General features: G+C 45.7%; 1 protein-coding gene across 6 annotated transcripts in view; it reads left to right on the forward strand.

Annotated features, from left to right (window-relative positions):
• The window catches only part of TM6SF1 (transmembrane 6 superfamily member 1), a 188,698-nt gene that overhangs the window by 35,440 nt on the left and 127,845 nt on the right, over nt 1-25,413 (forward strand). For 2 of the 6 annotated variants that reach the window (XM_029575929.1, XM_029575933.1), the window contains exons 1-3: nt 4,484-5,091; nt 19,519-19,622; nt 23,029-23,126. In XM_029575929.1, the coding sequence (XP_029431789.1) occupies nt 5,000-5,091; nt 19,519-19,622; nt 23,029-23,126 (294 nt within the window). In that variant the 5' untranslated portion in view covers nt 4,484-4,999. Of the gene's footprint in view, nt 1-4,476; nt 5,092-19,518; nt 19,623-23,028; nt 23,127-25,413 lie in introns of those variants that run through there. The other 4 variants (XM_029575932.1, XM_029575934.1, XM_029575930.1 and 1 more) reach the window with 4 other exon arrangements.

Genomic DNA, 25,413 nt, shown 5'->3' on the forward strand with positions numbered 1-25,413 from the left:
GGGATAAAGGCCAGTCATCACCATTTTGGAAAAGTGTGCCGATTAACCCAAAAATATGGGTGCTCTGGGCTACCACTAGATTACCAGGTAAGTCTTCTTTTAGATAAGGGAGGAAGGTCCGCTGTGCCCATATTGGGACTCTCTTCAGCCACGGCAAGATGGGATTCGCCTGCAACCATGCCGGGACTCTCAACAGCTGCAGCCAGATAGTGTCCGCCACTGCCAAACCGGGATTCTCTTCTTCTCCGATGGGATGGGAAACCGCTTATGGTCGCGCTGGGACTTTCTTCAGCCATCGCAGAAAGGGTGATGCAAGTGGTGCCCAAGACGCTCCCCAAGTCACAGCTCCCCAGGTGATCTTCCAACGGGCCTTGCCCAAATGCCAGCTCTGGGGTCAGCTCCGTTTAATGGTCTTATAAACCAGCATAATAATTTTGAATTTTACATGCCAATGTGATCTCGTGCCCTTGCCCCGTAACAATCCTAGCAGCTACATTTTGTACAGACTGGAGTGCCTTCAACGTTAGCAATGGGAGGCTAATAATTAACAGCTCGATACAGTAAAGTGGGGCTGCGGTTTCCCCGCTCCTAACCCGCTTTCTACTCACTTTCCGGCCGCGTTAGCCCTTCCTGCGATACACTATCCCCTTTAACCCATCCTTACCGCCTCTTTAAATCCCCGGGTAACCCCTTCCGCACGCGGCATGTATATCAGATGAAAACGATCGAATTAGCTATTCCCTCCCATACAGTAGCGCGCGCCCCGACTATCGCTATTTTACCCTGCCATTTTGCCCCGCGTTTAACCTGCTAACTTACCGCCTACCCTTACCCCTGAGTTAGAGGCAGGGGTAATGGTAGACGGCAAACTTTCCCCCAAAAGGAAACCTCTAAAAACCTAAAATCCCCTCCACTCCTCCCGAAGCGACTCGACATTACTTTCTGTTGTTTTCTTACCTTTTGTTGCTTTTCAGCCCCTTCCCTTCTCTGTCGCCCTCCGGAGGAGGCAGCCGGCGGTGAAAGCGGCTCGCAGCGGTCCTCCCCCCCCCGTGCAGGTCCCGGTTCTCCTGGCTCGGCAACAGCAACAGCAGTACAACAGCTAGGGCTCCATCTACCCCAATCCTTCCTTCCTTCCTGGCTTGGCCAAATTGTGAAGCGGCTCGCAGCGTTCCCCCCCCCCCCTGTCCCCCCCGCGCAGGTCCCGGTTCTCCTGGCTCGGCGTGAGGTGAGAGCCCACTGTTCTGTGCCCATTCCGGCACGAGCGAAGCGTTCTTTCGTTGGCCGGAGCACCCGTCGATTTGGGTGCTCCGGCCAATGAAAGCACATAGACGGGCGCTCGTGATGCAGCCGTGACATCACGCGTGCCTGTCTATGTGCTTTCATTGGCCGGAGCGCCCAAATCGACGGGCGCTCCGGCCAACGAAAGAACGCTTCGCTCGTGCCGGAGTGGGCACAGAACAGTGGGCTCTCACCTCACGCCGAGCCAGGAGAACCGGGACCTGCGCGGGGGGGACGGGACGCTGCAAGCCGCTTCACAATTTGTCCGAGCCAGGAAGGAAGGAAGGATTGGGGTGGATGGAGCCCTAGCTGTTGTACTGCTGTTGCCGAGCCAGGAGAACCGGGACCTGCGCGGGGGGGGGGGGCGCTGCGAGCCGCTTTCGCTGCCGGCTGCCCCCTCCGGAGGGCGGCAGAGAAGGGAAGGGGCTGAAAAGCAACAAAAGGTAAGTTGGCACATGTCGAGCCGCTTCGGGAGGAGGGGATTTTCGGTTTTTAGGTTTTCCTGGGTTAAAGTTGGGATCCACTTCCTGGTGCCTGTCATTTCAAATGTCATTTGAAATGACAGGTACCAGCGCACCCAGGATACTGTATAGGCGCTGTATTAAGCGCCTATACAGTAAAATGGGTTGCGCGGGCCTAATGCTTCGCCTAACGCTTTGCATACGTGGCTTGCATTTGCAAGCAATTTAAATAGAGTATCGAGCGGTATGTGATCAGAACAGTGCGTGGGGCAAACGAGGGTGCGCCCGGCACTGCCGCACTCTTTCTAACGCGGCCTTACTGTATCAACCCGTCAGTTAAGAAATAACCAGGGTCTGCATTACAGTTCTAAAATCTAATTCATTTACAAAAGGCTTTACACTTCGAAGCATGTGATGTTTAAAAAAGGCATTCTTGACAACTGGCTTAATTTCAGGCCTTAAAGACAGGGTCAACCATCTGTGTGTATACCCAAGCTTCATACTTGTGAGGAAATTAGAATACTATAACCATCAAACTGTAAACTTGAGGGAGTATCAGGAAGAGGGAATCTTGCCAATAGAATGATCTAGGTCTTATTAATCCAGAGTCAACAGAGTGATTGATGTATATCCATTTCTTAGTGGCATACATAAATGGCTATAGCTAAGTATTCACCAGCTCTAATTGCCTTTGTAATTTGAATTTACTTTCTATGTATTTTTCCAAAATAAGATGTAGGGCAAAGAGATAGCTACCATTAGTTATCAATGCTTCACTTGAATCAGACTGGTTGTTATGGACTATCCTTGCACACAGCATTAATTTAGCTGGGACTTTTGCAAATACTAATTTGAATTTCTTAGACTTGCTAGTTATTGCTCTGATTCTTTTAGTTTTCAGAAAAAAATGAAAATGTTACATTTGCTAGCAGTAGGCCGGTCTCTTTCTTCAAATAAATTCCAACTATTATCCCACCTTTGAGACTTTTCCCCCCAGCTCTCAGGGCTGGTGTTACTATTAGGCGAACTAGGTGGTTGCCTAGAGCACCAAAATATGGGGGTGGGGTGAAGGAGAGTGGCAAAAATGCTGTACCGAGGAATATGAAACTGACTGGAGCAGTGGGCAGGCAAGCCAAGCCTTGCCCGCTGAAAATGAGATGGAGTGCTGGCAACAAAGCAGCATGGCAGGTGTGCTCTCCAGGCCCCACCAGCCAAAGGTGGTGGGGCCTGGAGCGTGATTGCTTTTTCCCCCCGCTCTGCTTTCTGGTTGCCGGCATGTCCTGATGCTGATCTTGTGCACTGTGACATCGACAGCAAGAAGTGCCTGCTGCGAGTTTTGAAAAAAAAGTTTGAAGTGCCTATCCAGAACCGGAAGAGTGGAAAGGTAATGGGTCACGCTCCATCTATTCCCCCTCAGGTCTAGTGGCTGGAAGAGGGGAAAGTGAGAAGATTGTCTCTTGATGCAGCTGGGTGGGGGGGGGAGGACCGCTGCGAGCCGCTTTCACCGCCGGCTGCCCCCTCCGGAGGGCGACAGAGAAGGGAAGGGGCTGAAAAGCAACAAAAGGTAAGAAAACAACAGAAAGTAATGTCGAGTCGCTTCGGGAGGAGTGGAGGGGATTTTAGGTTTTTAGAAGTTTCCTTTTGGGGGAAAGTTTGCCATCTACCATTACCCCTGCCTCTAACTCAGGGGTAAGGGTAGGCGGTAAGTTAGCAGGTTAAACGCGGGGCAAAATGGCAGGGTAAAATAGCGATAGTCGGGGCGCGCGCTACTGTATGGGAGGGAATAGCTAATTCGATCGTTTTCATCTGATATACATGCCGCGTGCGGAAGGGGTTACCCGGGGATTTAAAGAGGCGGTAAGGATGGGTTAAAGGGGATAGTGTATCGCAGGAAGGGCTAACGCGGCCGGAAAGTGAGTAGAAAGCGGGTTAGGAGCGGGGAAACCGCAGCCCCACTTTACTGTATCGAGCTGTTAATTATTAGCCTCCCATTGCTAACGTTGAAGGCACTCCAGTCTGTACAAAATGTAGCTGCTAGGATTGTTACGGGGCAAGGGCACGAGATCACATTGGCATGTAAAATTCAAAATTATTATGCTGGTTTATAAGACCATTAAACGGAGCTGACCCCAGAGCTGGCATTTGGGCAAGGCCCGTTGGAAGATCACCTGGGGAGCTGTGACTTGGGGAGCGTCTTGGGCACCACTTGCATCACCCTTTCTGCGATGGCTGAAGAAGGTGTTCCAAAGCTGCCACTGGATAGGTAAGTTGGGGAAGGGCGGGGAGCAAAGCCGAAGACATGCTTAGGGCACCTCTCTTACACCAGCCCTACCAACTCTCCTCACTTATTTAAAAATGTCTAGTCTGCTCATTGCAGAAAACTAAAATTGATATTCCGCGCTCTCCAATAAAATTGCTGGGCGCAGATACAATGGTTAAAGAGCAGAGGCTGTCTCTTATGTGCAGGTGTACAGTGCGGTGTACACCTTGTGGCACTATAAATGTTTGGAGGTGGTGGTAGGAGAGTAGTAGGAGGTAGGTCTCTCATTGTGCATTCTGGAATTTGTAGTACAGTAAAAAAAATGACACTAAAATGAGATGCGAGTCCAAACACTCAGGCCTGCCGTCAGAAACTGGGATCACCTAGCAACTGTCTGCACCTCAACAATACTTTGGCACGGAGTTTCCTGCCCCACAACTATCGGTTTCAGGCCTTGGATGCAAATAGGGAACGGAATGTGGTGCGGCTCTTCCATGCAATGCGCCCTCCCCGGAATTGAGGGCTTGCGTGAACCTGGTGGTGACTGGCTGGGGGGGGGTGGCTCAAACGCGTGATGTCACAATACCGTTAATTCCGTTGCGCTGACGCTAGACAGAGCCCGCGCGCAGCTTCTGGTGCGGCTGGCATGCCAGCTCGTGCGCGCCCTCACTCTCCCCCAGCAGTTGTCAGGCTCATCAGGGCTGCAACAACGGGAGGCTCGGGTTTCGGCAGCCTTTCCTCACCTAACTTTGGCCCCGGCCGCTTCTCTCTGGCTGGCGGGACGCAGCAAGCACCCCCCCCCCCCGACCCCTCCCCAACCCGCGGAGGGAGGATGCCGAGAAGCTCCGTCGGCGGCGGAAAACGCGCCTCTTCTTCCCTCAGAAGTTACTGCACGAGTTCAGGGGAGGGAGCGGGGCGAGTGAGGAAGGCCGTTTCCCGGTGTCGGAAAGGGAATGCGAAAGGAGACCGAGTTTCGTAAAAACCGGTGCCAGTTGCTAGAATGAGCGCTTCGGCAGCCACGGGGGTGTTCGTCTTGTCGCTTACCGCCATACCCGTCACATATTTTTTCAACGTTTTAGCAGCCTCCAGCAGGTGAGTCGGAGTTTTCCATCTCTTCCCCCCTCCTCAGTTTGGCAGGTTCGCAGTAAACAGAAAGGTTTGGGGATTTGCCCCGCGACAGAGAAGTGAAAGTTTCGGGGCGAGGCACGCGAAGGTATTTTTAGAAGCCCTGAGGAAGGAAGGAGACAAATGCCGCTGAGACCTGAGCGAGCGCGACAATAGCAGAGCAGAACTGCAGAAGGGGCTGGTGGCAGCGCGTGCCATAGCCGTACAAAGGACAGGGGGGGGGGTTAGACGAACGAACGAACGAACAGAAAAGCGATAAAAGCAGGAGGAGGGATCAGAGAAATACAGACTTCTGAAATATTTACGAATCAAGAAGGGAGCCGATGCATGCGGCAAGAACAGGAAATTGAGTACGACACCTACAAGTGATAGCTAGCTATACTATAGCTAGCTATATAGCTATATAGCTAGCTATATAATCGCAGCGTAAAGAAAATTGTATTTTCGGTGAGGATAATAAAGATAACCTATTTCTGCGTCAGTACGTTTTAAGGTGATGGATTCCCGGTATATAAACTCTATAAATAAACTTGGAGATTCAAATTATATGCTAAAATAGTTTTGAAGTACTAGGAGGTGACTGAATAACGTAACTACTTTTAAAGGGAAATCATGCCAATGTGTTTCCCCGACTTTTTCTATTGTATTGACTTCTGGGAGCAGCAAAGTGTGTTCCGGGCTGCAGAGAGCTGTCCAAACACTCTTGCTCTTTAGGTCGTCGTGAGTTGTTTTTTTTTGCAAAATTTCGGTTACACTTGTTTGCTTCCTAACTATACCTTATTCTATTTTTCATTTCCTTTTATCATTTGACATAAAATGTTTTACATACAATGCAGATCTAATATGCACAATGACTTTGGATAAGGCTTGAATAATATAGCAAAGCACAGAAAGATGTAGAAAAAGCAAAAGTGGGGAGATTGTGCAGGAATAATACAGAAGATTATGGTAAGGAGAGGATTTTTTTAAAATGTAGAATGATTTAAGAAAATAGTTGCACAACAACTCGGTGAGACAACAAGAGGAATGAAAACTTCATGGGGCAGTAGGGGAAGAAGGAGGGTATCTTTAGGCAAAAAGGAAGTAAAAGTGACTTTTTTTTTTAAGGTGCAATGAAGTTCATTATTGGATAATGAGAAAGCTGTCTTCTAAGAAAATTAGAAAAAGTCCTGTTCCTATACAATTAAAGCTGAGCATGAACTGCAGCAATATAAGTACTTTTTTTACACCAAAATAAAAATGGTGTAAATTGAAGAGATTAATGTTCTTGTTTACCAAACTTCAGAAACTGCTGCTTTGCAAGAATACTAGCTTGGCAGTAATAATATTTATATACACATACACTAATAAAATGCATACCTAATATAAGATTATTTAGCTCACACCTTTTTATTGGTACTCAAGTTGTTACATTTAGGTAAGTATTTTCTTATATTTGGAGGGCTTACCATGTAAGGGGCCTAGTTACTAAAGATTTTCTCACCTATGTCTATGGGAAAAATGTTAAGAGCCCCAAGTTTTGTACCTGAGGCAATGGAGGGTAAAGTGATTTGTCCAAGTTCGCAAGGCACATGAATGGGATTTGAACCATCTCTTTCTTGGTTCTCTGCCCCTTGCTCAGCACTAGGCTATTCCTCTGATGCTCTAAAAGCATGTAGGTAAATAATTGTCTGTAATGTGCAAACGTGTTGTAAATGCTTTTAAATTGCACAATGCTTAAGTTTTTTTTTTCTGCTGTGATAAAAATAATGGTGCAGGTTAAAGTGTATAATTTTATATAGAATCCTTATGTGTAGCTTGCGGTCTTCACAATTGCCAGATTGTTTTGAGGAGAGAGCTGGGAGTCCAATGAACTACATAAATTGTAAACCTGCCAAAAATAGAAGGTTGCTGAGGATGCTGTGAAGGCAGCATGAGCAACCCCATCAACGTTAATTCCAACTATCACACACCTGCTGTCCAGGTTGAGTGTGCACGTGTCTGTGGCCCCTATCCAAGGATTATACCTACAAAGGGTGGGATGGATGAGCAGTGGGATTGAGTTGCTGCTATACAAAAAGAAAAAAGGGGGGAAAGAAATCCTAGATCGTTGCAAATCAGCGCTCATGGTATCCTAGCTGTTATAGAAACTGTTTAATAGAGATGGTGGAGCAGAAAGAAATGTGTGGTCTGCATCCCTTGTGTCTATACACATTCCTTTGATCCTACTCTCTAAGATGGGGTTGGCAAACTCTCTTTTGGGCTGGGGACAAATAAATTACTGAGTGCAATGAGGGTGGGGCGGAGCATGGTGGGGTGGGGCAGGGTGGGTCCTCCTTGGCATAGCAATCAAATCCCTACCACTTGCTGCAGGCATTTCAGTATCAGCAGGCTTAAGCACAATCATTTTTAGCATCCAAAGAGCCCCTTCAATCATGGATCCAGCCTCTATCAAAATCTGAAAAATTTTCAATTCAACAGGTACAAGGTGTCTTCCCAGCTAGCAGACTATATGGCAGAATTTGCAAGATGTGTAGCATTTAAGAAAACATGAGTGATCAGACAAAACACGTCTGTTGTTATTTTTTAATGTGTTTCAAATTAAAACTATTATGCATCACAGAATACCACAATCATTAAACAAAGAATAGCAATAAGGGAAATAATAAAATGGTAATTTCAAAAGTTTTCATACCCTTGAATATTTGGGCTGATAATATACACTCAAGTAGACACACGATTTGAGATAGCAGTGAACGGGTAGGTATTACACCTGTGCCTTGTTTGATTGTAGTTAGTGTCGGTGTGCATTTCATTCAGGGCCACATTGACTTTGGTTACTGAAAGCATGGGGGAAAAAGCAAACAATCTGTCAAAGGATCTGTGAGCAAAAGTAGTTCAACTTTATAAATCAGGAAAAGGATATAAAAAGATATCCAAAGATTTGAAAATGCATTAAATACTGTTCACTCTGATCAAGAAGCGGAAGATTATTGGTTCTATTAATAATAAGGTAGACCAAGAAAGATTTCAGACGCAACCTACAGGAAAATTTGTTGGGGTGCAAAGAAAAACCCACAAACAACTTCTACTGAACTACAGGCTTCTTTGAAGCAAAGTGATGTGGTTGTTTCAGCATTACAATAAGGAGATACTGGAACAAAAATGGGTTGCATTGTAGAGTTGCCAGAAAAAAAGCCAATGCACCAACGCCACAAAACAGTCTGCTTACAGTACGCCAAACAGCATTTAGGGAAGCCTCAAAACTTCTGGAACAAAATAATTTGGAGTGATGAGGCCAAAATTGAACTTTATGATCACAACCATAAATGCTGTAAGAAATTGACATACTGGGTCAGTCCAAGGGTCCATCAAGCCCAGCATCCAACTTGATTAATAGCAGGTAATAGACTTCTCCTCCAAGAATTTATCCAAACCTTTTTTAAACCCAACTACACTAACCACATCCCCTGGCAACAAATTCCAGAGTTTAATTGTGCATTGAGTGAAAAAGAATTTTCTCTGATTATTTTAAATGTGCTACATGCTAACTTCATGGAGTGCCCTCTAGACCTTCTATTATCCAAAAGAGTAAATAACCGATTCAGATTTACCCATTCTAGACCTTTCATGATTTTAAACACCTCTATTATATTCCCCCCTCAGCTGTCTCTTCTCCATGCTGAACAGTCCTAATGTCTAGCCTTTCCTCATAGGGGAGCTATTCCATCCCCCTTATCATTTTGGTCGCCCTTCTCTGTACCTTCTCCTTCGCAACTATATCTTTTTTGAGATGCGGCGACCAGAACTGTACACTATTCAAGGTGCAGTCACCATGAGCGATACAGAGGCAGCATGACATTTTACGTTTTATTCACCATTCCCTTCCTAATAATTCCTAACATTCGAGATCACGTGATGCTGAGCGAGTGAGCAGACGCGTGCCTGATCGCTCTGGGGACTCCCCTCTGAAAAGTTGCGGCGAAACCGTGTAAAATCGCTCCCGATTGCTCCTGCACCACCTGTTTAGGCAAGCTTACGTCCCAGGGACCGATCAGAGCTACCGAGCAACAGTAATTAAGCAGCTATGGTGGTAAAATCCGACAAGAAAGATAAAGAGAGGCTGAAGGGTCCCGAACCCAAGATGGCCGACGCAGCAGACACAACGCCGGCAGCCGAATCAGTGGACCTGGCGGGGCCTGACATTGCGGCCGCGGTAATAGCTGCATTAGAGGGGAGATTTCTGCAGCTCTCCTCTCAAATTGCCGGTGTCAGCTCGCAGATTTCTGAAATTCATGTGCAGCTACAAGCAGCAGAGTCCAGAATCTTGGAGGTGTAGGTCAAAATGGAGGCACAGACACAGGACCTGCAGGGCCTCAAGAAAGCCCAGGAAACACTGCAAAGTAAGATTGATGATCTGGAGAACAGGTTCCGTAGGAACAACCTGCGACTCATAGGAATACCAGAAAGCATTGCAGAATCTGACCTGGGTTCTCGGCTAACATCCTGGTTAACTCTGACACTAAAACTGGGTAATCAACATGGGCCGCCTTATATAGAGAGGGCTCACCGGCTAGGTCCCTCAGTTGCGGGGGGGGACGGGACCTCTAATAGGCCCAGAGCGGTTATATTTAAAGTTCTCAATTTTGCCCATAAGGTGCAGATTCTGCGAGCCTATCGGCAAGCATCAGACCTGACCTTTGAAGGGAGCAAGGTGCTCATATTCCAAGATTACTCTGCCTCTGTGGCAGCGATGCGGAAAACATTTGTTCCAGCATGCTCTCAATTAGTGAAACTACAAATCCGGGCTACTCTGCTGTTCCCTGCCAAACTACGCCTCACCTATAATGGTCAGACGCATGTCTTCACAGAAGCTTCCGCGGCTCAGGTCTTCATTAACACTACTTAATGCCCCTATGGGAAAAGTAGAAATGGAATTGGCCATCAAAGGTTCTACTTTAGGCAAATCTCTGGGCCCAGATGGCATCACGAATGAGCTATATAAAGTGCTGTCAGACTTAATTAGCGCTCCCATCCAGCAAGTATATGACAGGCTCTCTTCGGATGATTTCCAGACATGGCAAGCAAACAGAGCCACTACTGTAGTCCTTCCTAAGCCGGGACGCGACCCGGAGTTACCTGGCTCATATAGACCTATATCCCTTATCAGCTGTGATCTGAAATTGATAGCCAAGGTGATGGCGGACCGGCTCGCAACCTTTATTGCTAAACTTATATTCCCTTCCCAAGTCTGGTTTGTCAGAGGCAGGCAGGCGGTGACTAACGTCCGTAGAGTCCTGGCCTCCATAGCCTTTTCGGAAAAATTACAACTGAATTCACTTCTGGTCAGCTTTGATGCTGAAAAGGCTTTTGACCGAATGGATTGGGCCTTTCTGTTTGCAACACTGCGCCACTATGGTTTTCATGGCCCCTTTATCTCATTTCTCCAGACTCTTTAAAATCGCCCTCAGGCCAACATTTGGGTAAATGGGGAACTATCACAGGACTTCACACTGGCTCGGGGCACCAGGCAAGGTTGTCCTTTGTCCCCCCTTTTGTTCGTTCTTTCCCTGGACCCACTACTGCGTATCTTGGAGGAGAATCGGAGCATAGAGGGGATTCAGATGGGGTCGGTGATGTTCAAGTCAACAGCATTTGCAGATGATCTTTTATTGCAGCTGACAAACCCCACCAGTTCACTTCCTGTTGCTCTTCAAGTGATTGCAGAATTTGGGCTTTACGCTGGTCTCCGCCTGAATTTAGACAAGTCTGAGGCCATGGTGATAGGGCCGGAAGCCTCCATACCATAGAGTGGGGAATTTCCTTTAAAGTGGGCGGGTGACCGAATTAAATATCTGGGGATCTGGGTTCCTAAGTGTCTTGCTAACTTGTATGAAATGAATGTGTCCCCATTGCAACAAACAATGGACCGCTCACTGTCTGCCTGGCTTCCTCTCCCTCCCTCTCTCATTGGACGAATATATCTACTGAAAATGATGGTATTGCCACGCTGGCTGATTGTGCTCAGCGTTCTCCATCTTCTCCTCACTCAAGCAACTATCGCTCAATTCCACAGAGTAGTGATCAAATTCCTATGGTGGGGGAAAAGACCAAGAACGACACTATCTACGTTGATGAAACCGTTGTCCATGGGTGGCTTGGGCCTCCCAGATTTGAAGCTCTATAACCATGCGATCAATTTGAGACATATTGGAAACTGGATTTTGGGCATGCAATTTTTCTCTGACACCTTCTTCGAATCACAATTACTTACTCCTATATCACCTCGCTATGCTCTGCATGTCCCATACGCCTCTCTTATCACATGTAATCAGATCAAATCTGCTCCTGCGACCGCTACGATGGACCTGGAAGTGGCTCTTGCAGAAGGTTTTGTTGCTGGACAGGATATCCCCGTTCCTTCCGTTTTGTGGTAACCCAGTGTTTCCTGCGGGCTCGGACACCTCACGCTTTCGCCTATGGGATCGTTCTCGGCTCACTTGCATTGGGCAACTGCTACATGTGGATGGGACCTTACTCACTTTCTCGGAACTCCGTTCTTTTTATGGACTTGCTCCTCCTGACTATTTCCAACATCTTCAGGCTCGACACTACCTGCACTCGCTTGGCTCGCCCACTTTCATGGATCCTAAGTGGCAGCTCTTGAGAAATTGGTTCGACTTAGACAGCCCCCAGAAACGCTCCATTTCTTACTTGTACAAACAGTTGGAGGCTGTTCATAAGAGATGGTCCTTAGAGGCGGTGCAGCTCAAATGACAATCGGAGCTCGGGTATCCAGTACCAGTCGCAGTGCTGAGGTCTGCCTTCACTATGAAGAGGAAAATCACGAGCAACACGCTCCTTCGGGAAACTCGGTACAAAATCATTTATAGAATGTACATTTCTCAGCATCAAGCATACAGAGCGGGCTTCTCTATTTCTGACCTGTGTCTCAAATGTAACATGGGGGAAGCGCACTTGGGCCATTCTCTCTGGGGTTGCCCAGTAATCCAAGTATTTTGGAAGAAGGTCTACCGTTCTGCTAACAGCGTCGTGGGCTTTAAAATTCTTTTCTCGCCACTGGTGGCACTTTTTGGGATCTTTCCCTGCTCCTTCAAGGGGAGAAAAGGTTCGGTCCTCTGGATTGCAAAGATCTCCTTGTTGGCCTGCAAGGCTATACTGGCAGCATGGAGGAAACCGGAGGGACCCTCTTTAACGTACTGGCGCTCGTCCATAATGAATCTACTCACTTTGGAAACCTTGGCCAACAGTCACCTGCCGATCCGGACTAGGAGAGCTATAAACGCAGTTTGGCTTCCATACATTCAAACCTTGCCACATGACTCAAAGTCTTTTTCTTAACCGCATAGATGTCTGACATTTGGACTTCATGGTGTTTCAGCATGACTCTGCATTTTTGATGGAATGAGCAATCTGTATGGGTCCACTTCGGTGCATGGGGGGGTGGTAGGGGAATGCCCTCGGGGTTATGGGGAGGAAATTATGACCGTAGATGTTTACAACTGTATGGTATGTAACAGAACACATTATGTATCATATGTTATGCTTTGTTGATGTTTACTGTTCTACGTAAAATAATAAAAACAGATTTACCATAATTCCTAACATTCTGTTTGTTTTTTTGACTGCCGCAGCACACTGAGCCGACAATTTCAATGTATTATCCACTATGACGTCTAGATCTCTTTCCTGGGTGGTAGTTCCTAATATGGAACCTAACATTGTTTGACTTCTCATAATAAGTTTCATGCTCTATAGAGCACTTGTTTGGATCTATCTTCTCTCCTATCCTTTATTTTCCCACTGCTTGCTACCCTCTCTCTTCTAGCCTGCACCCCTTCCCCTCCCCCTGTTCATTGTAATTTTTCCATTCTTTCAGTTACTTGTGAACTGGTGTGATGTTCCCACGAATGTCAGTATATAAAAGTTTATAAATAAATAAATTGTGTAATTACAGCATGGGCTATTTTCCCTATATGCATCACCTTGCACTTATCCACATTAAATTTCATCTGCCATTTGGATGCCCAATTTTCCAGTCTCACAAGGGGCTACTGCAATTTATCACAATCTGTTTGTGATTTAATTACTCTGAATAATTTTGTATCATCTGTAAATTTTATTATCTCTTATTCCTTTCCAGATCATTTATAAATATATTGAAAAGCACGGGTCCCAGTACAGATCCCTGAGGCACTCCACTGCCTATCCCCCCTTCACTGAGAAAATTGTCCATTTAATCCTACTCTCTGTTTCCTGTCTTTTAACCAGTTTGTAATCCACGAAAGGACATTGCCACCTATCCCATGACTTTTTACTTTTCTTAGAAATACTTTTCTTAGGAATACTTTATTTTATTTAGATTTTTTTTTAAATGCCTTCTGAAAATCCAAATATACTACATCTACTGATCCACTTTTATCTACTTGTTTATTAACCCCTTCAAAAAAGTGAAGATTTGTGCAGCAAGGCTTGCCTTGGGTAAAGCCATGCTGACTTTGTTCCATTAAACCATGTCTTTCTATATGCTCTGTGAGTTTGATCTTTAGAACACTTTTCACTATTTTTCCTGGCAGTGAAGTCAGGCTAACTGGTCTATAGTTTCCCGGATCGCCCTGGAGCCCTTTTTAAATATTGGGGTTATATTAGCCAGTCTTCAGGTACAATGGATGATTTTAATGATAGGTTACAAATTTTAACTAATAGATCTGAAATTCCATTTTTGAGTTCTTTCAGAACCTTGAGGTGTATACCATCTGGTCCAGGTGATTTAGTACTCTTCAGTAGTCAATCAGGCATACCACATCTTACAGGTTCACTGTGATTTGGTTCAGTCCATCTGAATCATTACCTTTGAAAACCTTTCTGGAGAAGGTTATCTTCCCAACATCCTCTTCAGTAAACACCGAAGCAGAGAAATTGTTTAATCTTTCCTGGATGGCCTTGTCTTCTCTAAATGCCCCTTTAACCCCTCGATCATCTAACGGTCCAACTGACTCCCTCACAGGCTTTCCGATTTGATTATATTTTAACTAGTTTTTACTGTGAGTTTTTGCATCTATGGCCAACTTCTTTTCAAATTTCTCTTAGCCTGTCTTATCAATGTCTTACATTTAACTTGCCAACATTTATGCTTTATCCTATTTTCTTCTGTTCTTCCAATTTTTGAACAAAGATCTTTTGGCTAAAATAGCTGAATTAGCCATGCTGTCATAGGAACTGTCCTTCAGGGCCCAGGAGGCGGAGCTTCAGAAGTAGAATACAGAGCTTTGCTCTGTGCGGTTGCGCCTGCTTTCCCGCACAGCAGAAGAGATTCTCCTCAGTCTCTTCTTTCCGCGCATGGGATCGCATGCGGGGCTTCGTTGTTCTCCTCAGCCACCAAGAATGACGATTCCCAGACCCTCCGGGTTTAAGAAATGTACCTGCGGAAAGATCATGTCCATCAGTGATGGACATGATCTCTGCTATCGATGCCTGGGGCCTACTCATCTGCAGACCTCATGCCCACAATGCGGCCGGATGTCGCCGCGAGCTCAGCGGCAGCGAGCTCAGAAGATTCAGCAGCTTCAAATACCAGCTGGATCCCAGGGGCCACCTTCGGAAGCCCACTCCTCTCCCGGACCGGTGAAGGAATCCGGCCCTAAGGTAAGGCGGTCAGCTTCTGTCGATACCCGCACCCCCAGGACTGGGGGGTCGGAAGGTCGCAAGTCTGACAACAAACGGCGCCACAAGGCCTCCAAAAAGTACAGAGACCTGTCCCGACATTGATTGCCGGCGCCGGAGGGGCTCCTCACAGTGAAGCAGAGGTTGAAGACGGATGCTGACTTGCACGCCTGACGTGATGCTACCCAAATGCGTCGAAGCTTAGGCCCAGCATCGACGCAGACGTCTGCAGCGCCGAAGAAGATGCCCTCGCTGGGCCAATCGAAAATCGCGCCGGAGTCTACTCTGCTAGCGTCGACAGCGACACATCATCGAGAGCATTGGGGCTGAAGCACTCCCAAACAGAAGCGTCGGCATCGGCTCATAAAGCTTCGGGAGCGATGCACATCGTGTTGGCAGCGATGCCGGCAACAGCGCATAAGGCGTTGAGAGAAGCACACGGAGTGCCAGCCAGACCATCTGGACCGCGCCCGACTTAACCGGGGTCCAGATCACTGCATCTGGCGTCGAGATTGACACAATCTATGATACCATCAACTCATCCACGTCCCCGAGCACAGACGCCTTCTTCCAAGAGTAGCCGTTCATCCAGGGACCTCCTACCATCGGGTGAGGAACGAGGCTAGACCACATCCCATTCCTCTTCTTGGTCGATCTGCTCTGATGCATTGTCCAGGCATGGCCTGATTGATGAATCCCCTCAGAGACCACACAAGAAAAGAAGGAAAGTGGAGTCTCCTCAGGGGTTACACACTCCGCCGCCTCGACCAGCCAGACTCGGCGCCCAACCAAAAATGCTGACTCAGACAAAAGAGAAATATATGCAGCTTTCGCTGGCCCTCTCTGATTTTTTTCGGAGTCATGCAAGCATCGTTTGACATGCCCACTTCACCAACGGGCAGTGAAGCATCACATTCGTCCCCATCATCCTCCCAGGAGGAGGCGACGCCACCACCGGTAAAAGAGCAACCATCACCTCCAGCAGTGCCGGCACCCGTTCACCAGAAACCGGGGTTCGCTACGGACCCGAACTCCCCTCCATCATCACCATCCTCATCCACGGGATTCCCATCAGATCCCCTGGAACCATACTCTCCTCCGGAGGATCTATCCTATCCAAAGTTCCTGGAAAAAGTTGGATCATTGTTGAATCTGGAAATACAGAAGCTGCCTGATCCTCGGGCGGACACCTTAGGTTTACTCAAGATCTTCGATGTAGCGGCGGAACAGACATCCTTGCCATCACATAAGATCTTAAATTCAGTCCTTGACAAATCATGGGAAACACCATTCTCTATTCAGGCCGTGTCAAGAAAGACGGACTTAAAGTTTAAATGAAGAATGATCCTTGCTATTCAGTCCAGCAACTTCCACATTCCTCCCTGGTGGTGGAATCAGCGATGCAGAGGACCAAAAGATCCAAACTGCATGCCTTGGTCCCACCGGGTAAGGATCAAAAGCTCCTTGACGAATTTCCAGGGAGCAATGTTGTCTGCACGCATTCAACAACATCAGTTTTACATCGTCCATTAATTGTTTGAGTGCATTCAACAAATGAGCAATGTTCCGGGATCGGAGCATCTGCACATCGAGTCCAGTCATCAACTGAACGATATGGAAGAGGGTATCTGACATTTATTAAGGACAATTTATGAATCCTTTGAAACTTCTTCTCGCATATCTGCCTCGGCGATAGCAGCGAGAAGACTTGCATGGCTTCGCTCTAGCGCCATCCGTGAGGACCTACATTCCAAACTTGCCAATCTCCCTTACAAAGGGGATAATCTCTTTTGGGGCTAAATTCCAGGAGACAGTAGCAAACTTAAAGGAGCAGGCAGTAGCGGTCCAGTCCCTCATTCAGCCATCCAGATTTTCATCACAAAGGAAATACTACTCTCCAGGGTGTAGACAGTCCTATCCGACTAGGCCGATGCGACAGTACTCGTCCTGTCGCCCTCAGCCTTACCTTCCACCACAGCGGACTCAACATCAAGCACAAAATCAAGCACAGCAGTGTAGGGGCCGCCCACGAGGGCAACGCCCACAAAATCAACAAGCTACATCTTCCGCCAAGCCACAGTCCTCTTTTTAGAGAAACTGCCACCACTACCCCATTTATATCCGCTGGGCAGAATCACGATTCAGTCGAATGGAAGAACATAACATCAGACCAGTGAGTTCTGGAAGTAGTGGAATGGGGATACCAACTACAGTTTGTAACACAACTTCAACTCCCGCATCCTGTCTGCAAAGTACAACATCTACATTTATTTATTTTTATTTATTTATTTATATTCTTTTCTATACCGAAATATAGCTGAGTGCCTTCAGTCCGGTTTACAGTGTAACAAATTCATACAATGAACAGGTTATAAATTATAATACAATACAAAGAGAAAAAAATCAATCACTACTACGGGAAGAGATACTATCCCTTCAGAAACAACGAGCAATCCAGTTGATTCCACCGTATGCTCGACATAAAGGTTTTTATTCCCCATACTTTCTCATTCCAAAAAAGACAGGAGGTCACCGACCAATTTTAGATCTGCGGGAGCTCAACAAACACTTAACCAAAGAGAAGTTCAAGATGGTATCCTTAAAGAATATTCTACCACTTCTACAACCCAACGACTGGATGTGTTCCATCGATCTGAAGGATGCGTACACGCATATATCAATCAACCCCTTTTCGTGGCGATACCTCTCCTTCCAGTTTCAGAGCCAACATCATCAATACAAGGTCCTCCCATTTGGTCTCTTGGCGGCCCTTAGAGTTTTCACAAAATGCATGGCAGTAGTGGTGGCGCATCTACGGAAGCTAGGCATATGCATTTTTCCTTATCTGGAACCTTGGCTGTTAGTGGCATCGCATCCCCAAATGCTCCGCCACCATCTACACCAGACACTCCAGTGCTTGGAGCATTTGGGGATACTGGTCAATTTTCAGAAATCTATTCTCGATCCAACGCAGATTCTTCAATTCATTGGCGCTGGCCTGGATACCATCAGCTCAAGTATAACATTAGTTGTATATTTATTTATTTACTAACTACTGTAAACCGATTTGATATGCTTGCATGAAAAGTAGGTATATAAAAATTATTAAATAAATAAATATACAACTAATGTTATACTTGAACTGTTATGCCCAAATGAATCATTTCATCAAGAAACCATTCAGCATACATTCTTGCACAGAAGAGTACATATTCTTTTACCAAGTAGCTGAATCTATTTCATGAAAATATATATTTTTAACTTTTATTTTTCAGTTCTATGAAGTGTAATTTTATTTCTCAGTTTATATGATTTACAAGAAAACCCTAAGAAAATACAAATTAAGCTATTACAATATTATAACCAATAAATAAATTAACAAACCCATAATGCAAGATTGTGACCAGCCCTCATAACTAGGGGGGTAACAAAAACAAAAAAAGAAAAATCTAACTAATAGGCTATAAACCTTTGCCATGGAACATATTTCTTTCTTGAAACAATACCCCCACTATATAACAAAAGAAAAATGATAGTTACAAAACTTTATTATGCAGGAAATTCTCCAGTTGGGAAGGGTCCAAAAATGTATTTGATCCCATGATAACTAAACATTTACAGGGAAATTAAAAAAAAAAAAAAAAAGCCACAATCACGAGCATCTGGGACTTTTTTTTTTTTTTTCAAGCAAAGCTTTCCTTCAATTGTGTAGCTTGAGCCACATCTGGAAATATCAACACTTTATAAGCATAAAAGGAAACCTTTTAAATTTAAAGTATAGCTCTAGTATCAAATTCTTGTCCATCTCAGAGCAAAAGGAGATTAGTAAGGTATCCAGGTATATTCAGCAATGTCACTGAATATAACCAGATTAGTATGAAAGTTTGCCGGATAAGCTTATTTGGTTAACTTTAGACCTCCTATGGGCAACATCTAACTTATCTGACTAACTTAACCAGATATCCAGCAGGACCGAAACTTTGGAACACATTACCACAGGAATTGAGGCTTGAAACGAATTTTAAAAGGTTTAAACATAATCTCAAAACCTGGCTATTTGGCATAGCATATACGGAGTGAAAAAAGGCGCCTTTTATTACCTATTTTATTATTTTTTTTTTTACCTATTTTATGCTTTTTAAAGAGCTTTTAACGTGCAGCATGAGTCTCTATTTTAGTATTTAAGTTACTGTTTTTTTCCAATGTTACCTGAACATACTGAGATATATTAGGACCTAGTGTTTGTTTTAAATTTTAGCTATTTTAAAATGTTATTTATTTAAAAATTGGATTATATCTGTTGTTACTCAAATTTTATGTATTGTAAACCGTTATGATGGCACTTCCTAGTGACAGTATAGAAAACTTAATAAATAAATAAATATCTGGCTAGGTTAGTTGGATAGGTAGTGCTGTCCAGTTATCTCTATGCTAACTCACTGATTATATGGCTAGCTATTTAGCCAGATAAGTGACTTGTCCGGCTAAGTGGTATTCAATAACAGCTACTTGCCAGATAAGTCAGATTTATCCAGCTAAGTAGCATTTAAATATAGACCTCTGTAAATCTTATGAAGAGAAATGAAATGATCTACAGATTCAGCATACATGATGGAGTGGAGGATTACAATATTTTTAAAGAATCTTGTTTCTGTTGAAAATAAAATGCTGTATTTGATTGCAGATTCAGTTTGTGCCAGAAGTCACTTTTATATATTTTGATTGTTGCAGTTCCTGGGATATTGCAGCTGTTGGAGGACTGGTTTTAGTTTTTGTGGCTCTTTTGGCTCGAGTTTTGGTGATTCGCAAACCTCCCAAAGATCCATTATTTTATGGTATGTACTTGGTTTCCCCGGAAATACCTCAGCAACTGCTACAGAGCCTGATTTTCAAATGCATTTATTCATTTAAAACTGAGTTTTACATGTGTAATATGTTATTGAATTGTCCATAGGTTCTATCCACATTAAGTACACTTAATGCGAGCAAATGGCTTTTGAAAATTGCTATGATAGTATGTTACATTTACATGTATAACTCTCTTGAAAGTTCACTGCAAATGTGTTGTTAATTCTTATTGTTAGTGGCCCAGGTTTTAACTATTTTTTACACTTGTTCTTGCATCAGGTGGCCAAAATCATGCATTCTGCACTTCAAAGTAGATTATAGTCAGGTACTGTAGGTATTTCTCTATCTCCAGAGGGTTTATAATCTCAGTTTGATCCTAGGCATCTAAAGTCAAGTCTTTCTGGTTTGTAGCCCACTGCTCTAACCACTAGGCTACTCCACTAATGTAATTAAAAAATGTTTAATTATTGACTTCTTGTAGTGTCTCTAACACCACATAATCTGTGCAAGCAATTTCTAGAGACCCTCACCCAATCCTACCCTATCTATATATATTTTCTTAGGAAAATAAAAAATACATGTTCATGTATGTAGTAGAGAAAACCAGGACTGGCTGAGTTGTTTCTATTAGACATAGAGATTCATGATCTTCCTGCATGTCAAGGTGATTGTAAGAGTTGAATATTTTTGACTCTATATGGTAGTATATGGGAGCTAAGATCCAAGGTAATAAATATGGCAAGGCAGAGATAAGCATAGCTGTGCATTGTGAAGATAGAATGGACACCTAGAGCTCAGGAAACAGCATAAATGATTTCAACGTTAAACCAGTCAAATATTTCAAACAGAACTGAGGAAGTAGACAAAATCAAGATGATAGAACCAATGAAGCATAGCTAGTTATATTATAGCCTGCAGGGCCAGACTGACAGTGATCTGAGTCCCTAAGCCAGAGCTTTCCAAAGTGTGTGTCGCGACACTTTACTGTGTCGCCTGAGGTGTGCCGGTGTGTCGCGCAAGCCCGGTGCACGTGACACACCGGCAAGTGCAGGGACCGGGAACCCATGGCTCCGAGCCAGATATGGCTCTTTTGAGGGCTGCATCTGGCTCGCAGACAAGTATCGCCACACTTTCCCGCTGACCCAGCTGCTCCCCGGTCCTCCTCCGCCCGGGCGGAACGCGGCAGGACAGCTGGAGTCAGCTGCACCGGCGTGCTCTCTTCTTCCCCCCCCCCCCCCCCCCCCCCCCGGAAGAGGAAGTGGAGAGTATCGGGTGAGTGCGCGGCAAGAAGAGGCCACGCTAGTGCGCTCGGCATCGGCCCGAAGAAAAGAAGACTGCAGCGCGGCTCGGAGGAAAATGAAGAGCTTCAACCGCGGCCGATGGGACTCCGCCTCCGCGAGGGCTGAAAATGAAGGAGGTTAGCGTTGGGAGGAGGCTGCTGCTGCTGCCGCGAGTTCCCGGGGTGGGGGTGGGGGAGAGAGAGTGAATGAGCGAGCCGCTCATTCACTCTCTCTCACCCCCACCCCGGGAACTCGTGGCAGCAGCCTCCTCCCAACGCTAACCTCCTTCATTTTCAGCCCTCGCGGAGGCGGAGTCCCATCGGCCGCAGTTGAACATTTTCCTTCGAGCCGCGCTGCAGTCTTCTTTTCTTCGGGCCGATGCCGAGCGCACTAGCGTGGCCTCTTCTTGCCGCGCACTCACCCGATACTCTCCACTTCCTCTTCCGGGCCGCGGGGCCCTGTGTGTGTGTATGAGAGAGTGAGAGATTGCATGTATGTGAATGATTGAGAGCCTGTACATGTTAAAGAGAGTATGTCTGTGATTGAGAGCCTGCCTGTGAGAGAGAGAGAGCATGAATGTAAGTTTACCATTGGGAACCTGTATGTGTAAGTTTGTGATTGAAAACCTGTTTGTGTGAAAGAGTATGTGTGTATGATTGAGATCCTTTGTGTGTGAGAGAAATCATGTGTATGTATGATTAAGAGCCTGTGTGTATAAGTAAGAGAGAGATCATGTGTGTCTGTGTGTGATTGAGAGCTGGTTTAGGTGATGGAGCATGTGAGTATGTGATTGAGAGCCTGTGTTTAAATGAGAGAGAGAGACCATGTGTGTCTGTGTGTGATTGAGAGCTGATTTAGGTGAGGGAGCATGTGAGTATGTGATTGAGAGCCTGTGTGTAAATGAGAGAAAGAGAGGACATGTTTGTAAGCATGTGAATGAGAGTCTGTGTGTGAGAGAAAAAGACAGCATGTATGTGTGTGATTGAAAGCCTGTGTGTGTGTAAGCGTGAAAAGATAGACAGCATGTGTGTAAATGTGTAATTAAGAGCCTATATAAGTGAGAGAGAAAAAACATGTGTATATGTGAGTACTGAGAGCATGTGTGTATAGGTGTGTCATTGAGAGCCAGTGTGAGAGAGAGCGCTGGTATGTGACTGAGAGAGGAGAAAGTTCCAAGCAAACCACCCCTCCTCCTGCTAATTCAGAACAATCTCAGGACACCTGGATATCAAACGTTCCCAGGTATGCAGAGCAAAAAAATGTTTGTATCCTTATTATTTTTCATTACTGGGTCTTTGTGTCTGCTATTTTGAAATATTTTGTTGGTATCTGGAAATGTTTTATATGAGTTTTTAATTATTGGATATTCCACTCATCAGCTGTTTCGAAATATGTTCTTTTTGTTAGTACAGTTTTACTGCTGATGATTTTATATTTCTTGATTTGTTTTATAAGTATGGGTGATGTTTCTTTTTTCCTTTGTTACACTGCATACAACCTCTGGTTTGCTAGTAGACTGAATTACTGTGTCCCGAAATTATGTTTGTCTAAAAAGTGTGTCACCAACATGAAAAGTTTGGAAAGCTCTGCCCTAAGCAATAAGGGTCATTGGCCCCTAACCACTCATCCGCACTGCCCTACTGCACGAAAGGTCATCCCTCCCTGACAGCTTGAATGTGATGAGATGTTTCTCCCGTTTTGCATCTCTATCATAATTCCTTCTTTGTCACTGTTACCTAGCAAGTAACGCTGGAGGGGTGGAGGAAAAGGGTGTGAGCATGAGGGAAAAGGAAGTAGTTAGTGTAGAGTGAGGGGGTGTCTGAAATTTTAGATTGTATCATCTTCCTTGTATCCTGTGCCACAAGTTGGTGCTGTCTGCAGTGTTTTGTGGTTGGTTGGTTTGGGTTTCTCTGTAGAGCTCCTGTATGAATTCCTATGTTGGATTGGTTTGAATTGGATGACAAAGTGCCATTACGTAATGTGCAATTTCCCACATTACTTAAATTAGATGTGCTGCCAGTGTTCTGTATTCTACAGACTTTGTGCTTAGAACACACAGTTTGTAAAACTTGCATCTGGGTAACTTTTTTTTTTTTTTAATTTATTTCTACAGTTTATGCAGTATTTGCATTTACTAGCGTGGTGGCCCTTATCATCGGACTTGAACAGGATGGCATTATTGATGGATTCATGACCTTTTACCTGAAAGAGGTACACAAGAGACACTGAATTTGCTATGAATTGTTATTAAATCTATTCAACAAATAAACAATTTGTTTTTACTTTTATAGATTCTCTAACAGCATAGGTGGTTGTAATGTAGTTCTACTGCAATGTATTCGTACAAATGAAGAGTACATCAGAATGTCCATTCTGATTATTTTTTCTCCAAGGACAAGCAGGATTGTAGTCCTTACATATGGGTGACAGCATCAGATGGAGCCCCGATGTGGAAAACGTATGCCCTAATCCACGCGTCCATGCGGGATCCCTTTCCAGTCTCTCTTTTTCCGCGGAGCTGTAAGCCTCACAGTGTGACTGAGCTCACTTTGGCTGTTTTTTGACCTTGTGGAAAATTTTTCCTTCTCACGGTTTTTGTGGGTTTTTTTCCATGTTATTCTGTCACCGGTTCCCTCTTTGTGCCTTTCTGTAGTGCTCCTAGTCAGTTTTTTGGTGATTCTGGTAAGTTTCCTTTCACAGTCGATTCTCTGTGGTGGCGATGCCTTGGTGCCCACTGGCCATCGCCGCCAAGCTGCCATCGTTTCCAGTTCATGCCCCTTTTTGTTTCACCTGACATGGCCACATCTGGTTTTCAGCAATGCACCCAGAGCCTGAGGACTGACCACATGAGATGTATCCTCGGCTGGGGGCATCACATGATGTTTGGGGTTGCTGTTTATATGCCCAAATGACCCTGAAGGAATGTCTGCTTCAATTTGACAAGATGGAGCAGCTCTTCAGGTCAAAGAAGTCAGAGCCATCGGCATCAAAGGACCAAGGAGCCGCACCGATGGACACCGAGTCATTTACATCGGCAGGACCGTCTGTTCCATCTATGCAGTTGGCTGATATGGGCGCGAGAGACTGACCACCATTGATCTACTCCAGGCTGAGGTCTTCGGGTTCTTCGTCATCAGCCTTGGCACCAGGGAAGGACCAGACCGAGCATCGAGGGAAACCGAAGAAGCATTGGCACTGGTACCATTGATGCATGCTGCTGGGCACAGGGATGCACTGGCTTATGCCACGATGCTCCTGAAGCGACTTCGCACGAGGAGTGCCAGTCCTCCATTGGTGCTGGGGGTCTGCGACCGTCTCCACCGGTCCTGATACCAGGCACCAATTACCTCGAGGGTCTGAAGCGGATCTGGCTGCCCCTCCTTCCTCCTAGTCGGTATTGGCATCGGCAGCATTTGAGGAGAAGCTGGAGTGCCGAGTCTAGCTAGCGGTGGACCGTGCACTGCAGGGTGGCACTGATGTCACCGTTCCTGGTGCTGCTCGTCCTCATACCGCTTTGGGAGAAGCGCAGTGTGCTCATCGGTGAATTTCCCAGCTAGCATCGGTGCCTGGCATGGCCAGGTAGGCTCCATGTACCGATAATGGTGGTCATCGGTTCCTCCGAGGAGAAGGAAGCTCCACAGCAGAGATGCCGAGGCACCCCCATCCAATTTTACTGGTGCCTGCACCTCCTGGATAAAGGCCGAACATCTAGGGACCCATCTCCTGTTGCTTACAGTGAGGAGGAGGAACCTTATGACCCCTGGGGGGATGATGCGTCAGAGTCTTCCGAGGGCTCCAAGGGTCTCCCATCAGATCCTTCTCCAGAGGAGCGAAGAAAATCTTCGCTTGAGGATTTGACCTTTGCAGGTTTTGTGAGGGTGATGGCGGAAGCCATCCCATTTCAGTTATTAATGGAGGAGGAAGCCAAAAAATGCTAGAGATCCTCCAGTTTGTGGAGCCTCCTAAGGAGATTGCGCCGGTCCTGGTGTACGAGATCCTTAAGGAGCTGCTGCTGAGGATATGGGAATACCCCCTCACAGTACCTCCTTTTAATAAGAAGGGGGATAGGGTCTACCTCGTCCTGAAGGCTGCTGGATTCGATAAGCATCAGCTGCCCACCAGTCAGTGGTGGTAGAATCCGCCCTCAAGAGGATCAAACACTCTAAGATTCATTCCTCGGCACCCCTAGGGAAGGACCATAGAGTGATGGATGCTCTTGGGAGGAAGGTATTTCAAGGCGCCATGCTCATTGCTTGCATAGCTGCTAACCATCTCTACATGAGCCAGTACTCATGGGAAATCTTGAAGCAGGTGCAGGAGATGGCTGAGCATCTTCCTCACAGCAGCATGGCACTCTCATGTCGCTGATAAATAAGGAACTGGAGTGTGGAAAACAGGTCCAAACGACCTGTGATGTTTTTGAGATGGCATCGAGAGTCTCTGCAGCAGGAATCAATGCTTGCAGAATGGCATGCTGTGGGTCTCAGAAGGACTTGCT

The sequence above is a fragment of the Rhinatrema bivittatum genome, chromosome 13 (assembly GCF_901001135.1).
Source record: "Rhinatrema bivittatum chromosome 13, aRhiBiv1.1, whole genome shotgun sequence".
NCBI lineage: Eukaryota > Metazoa > Chordata > Amphibia > Gymnophiona > Rhinatrematidae > Rhinatrema > Rhinatrema bivittatum.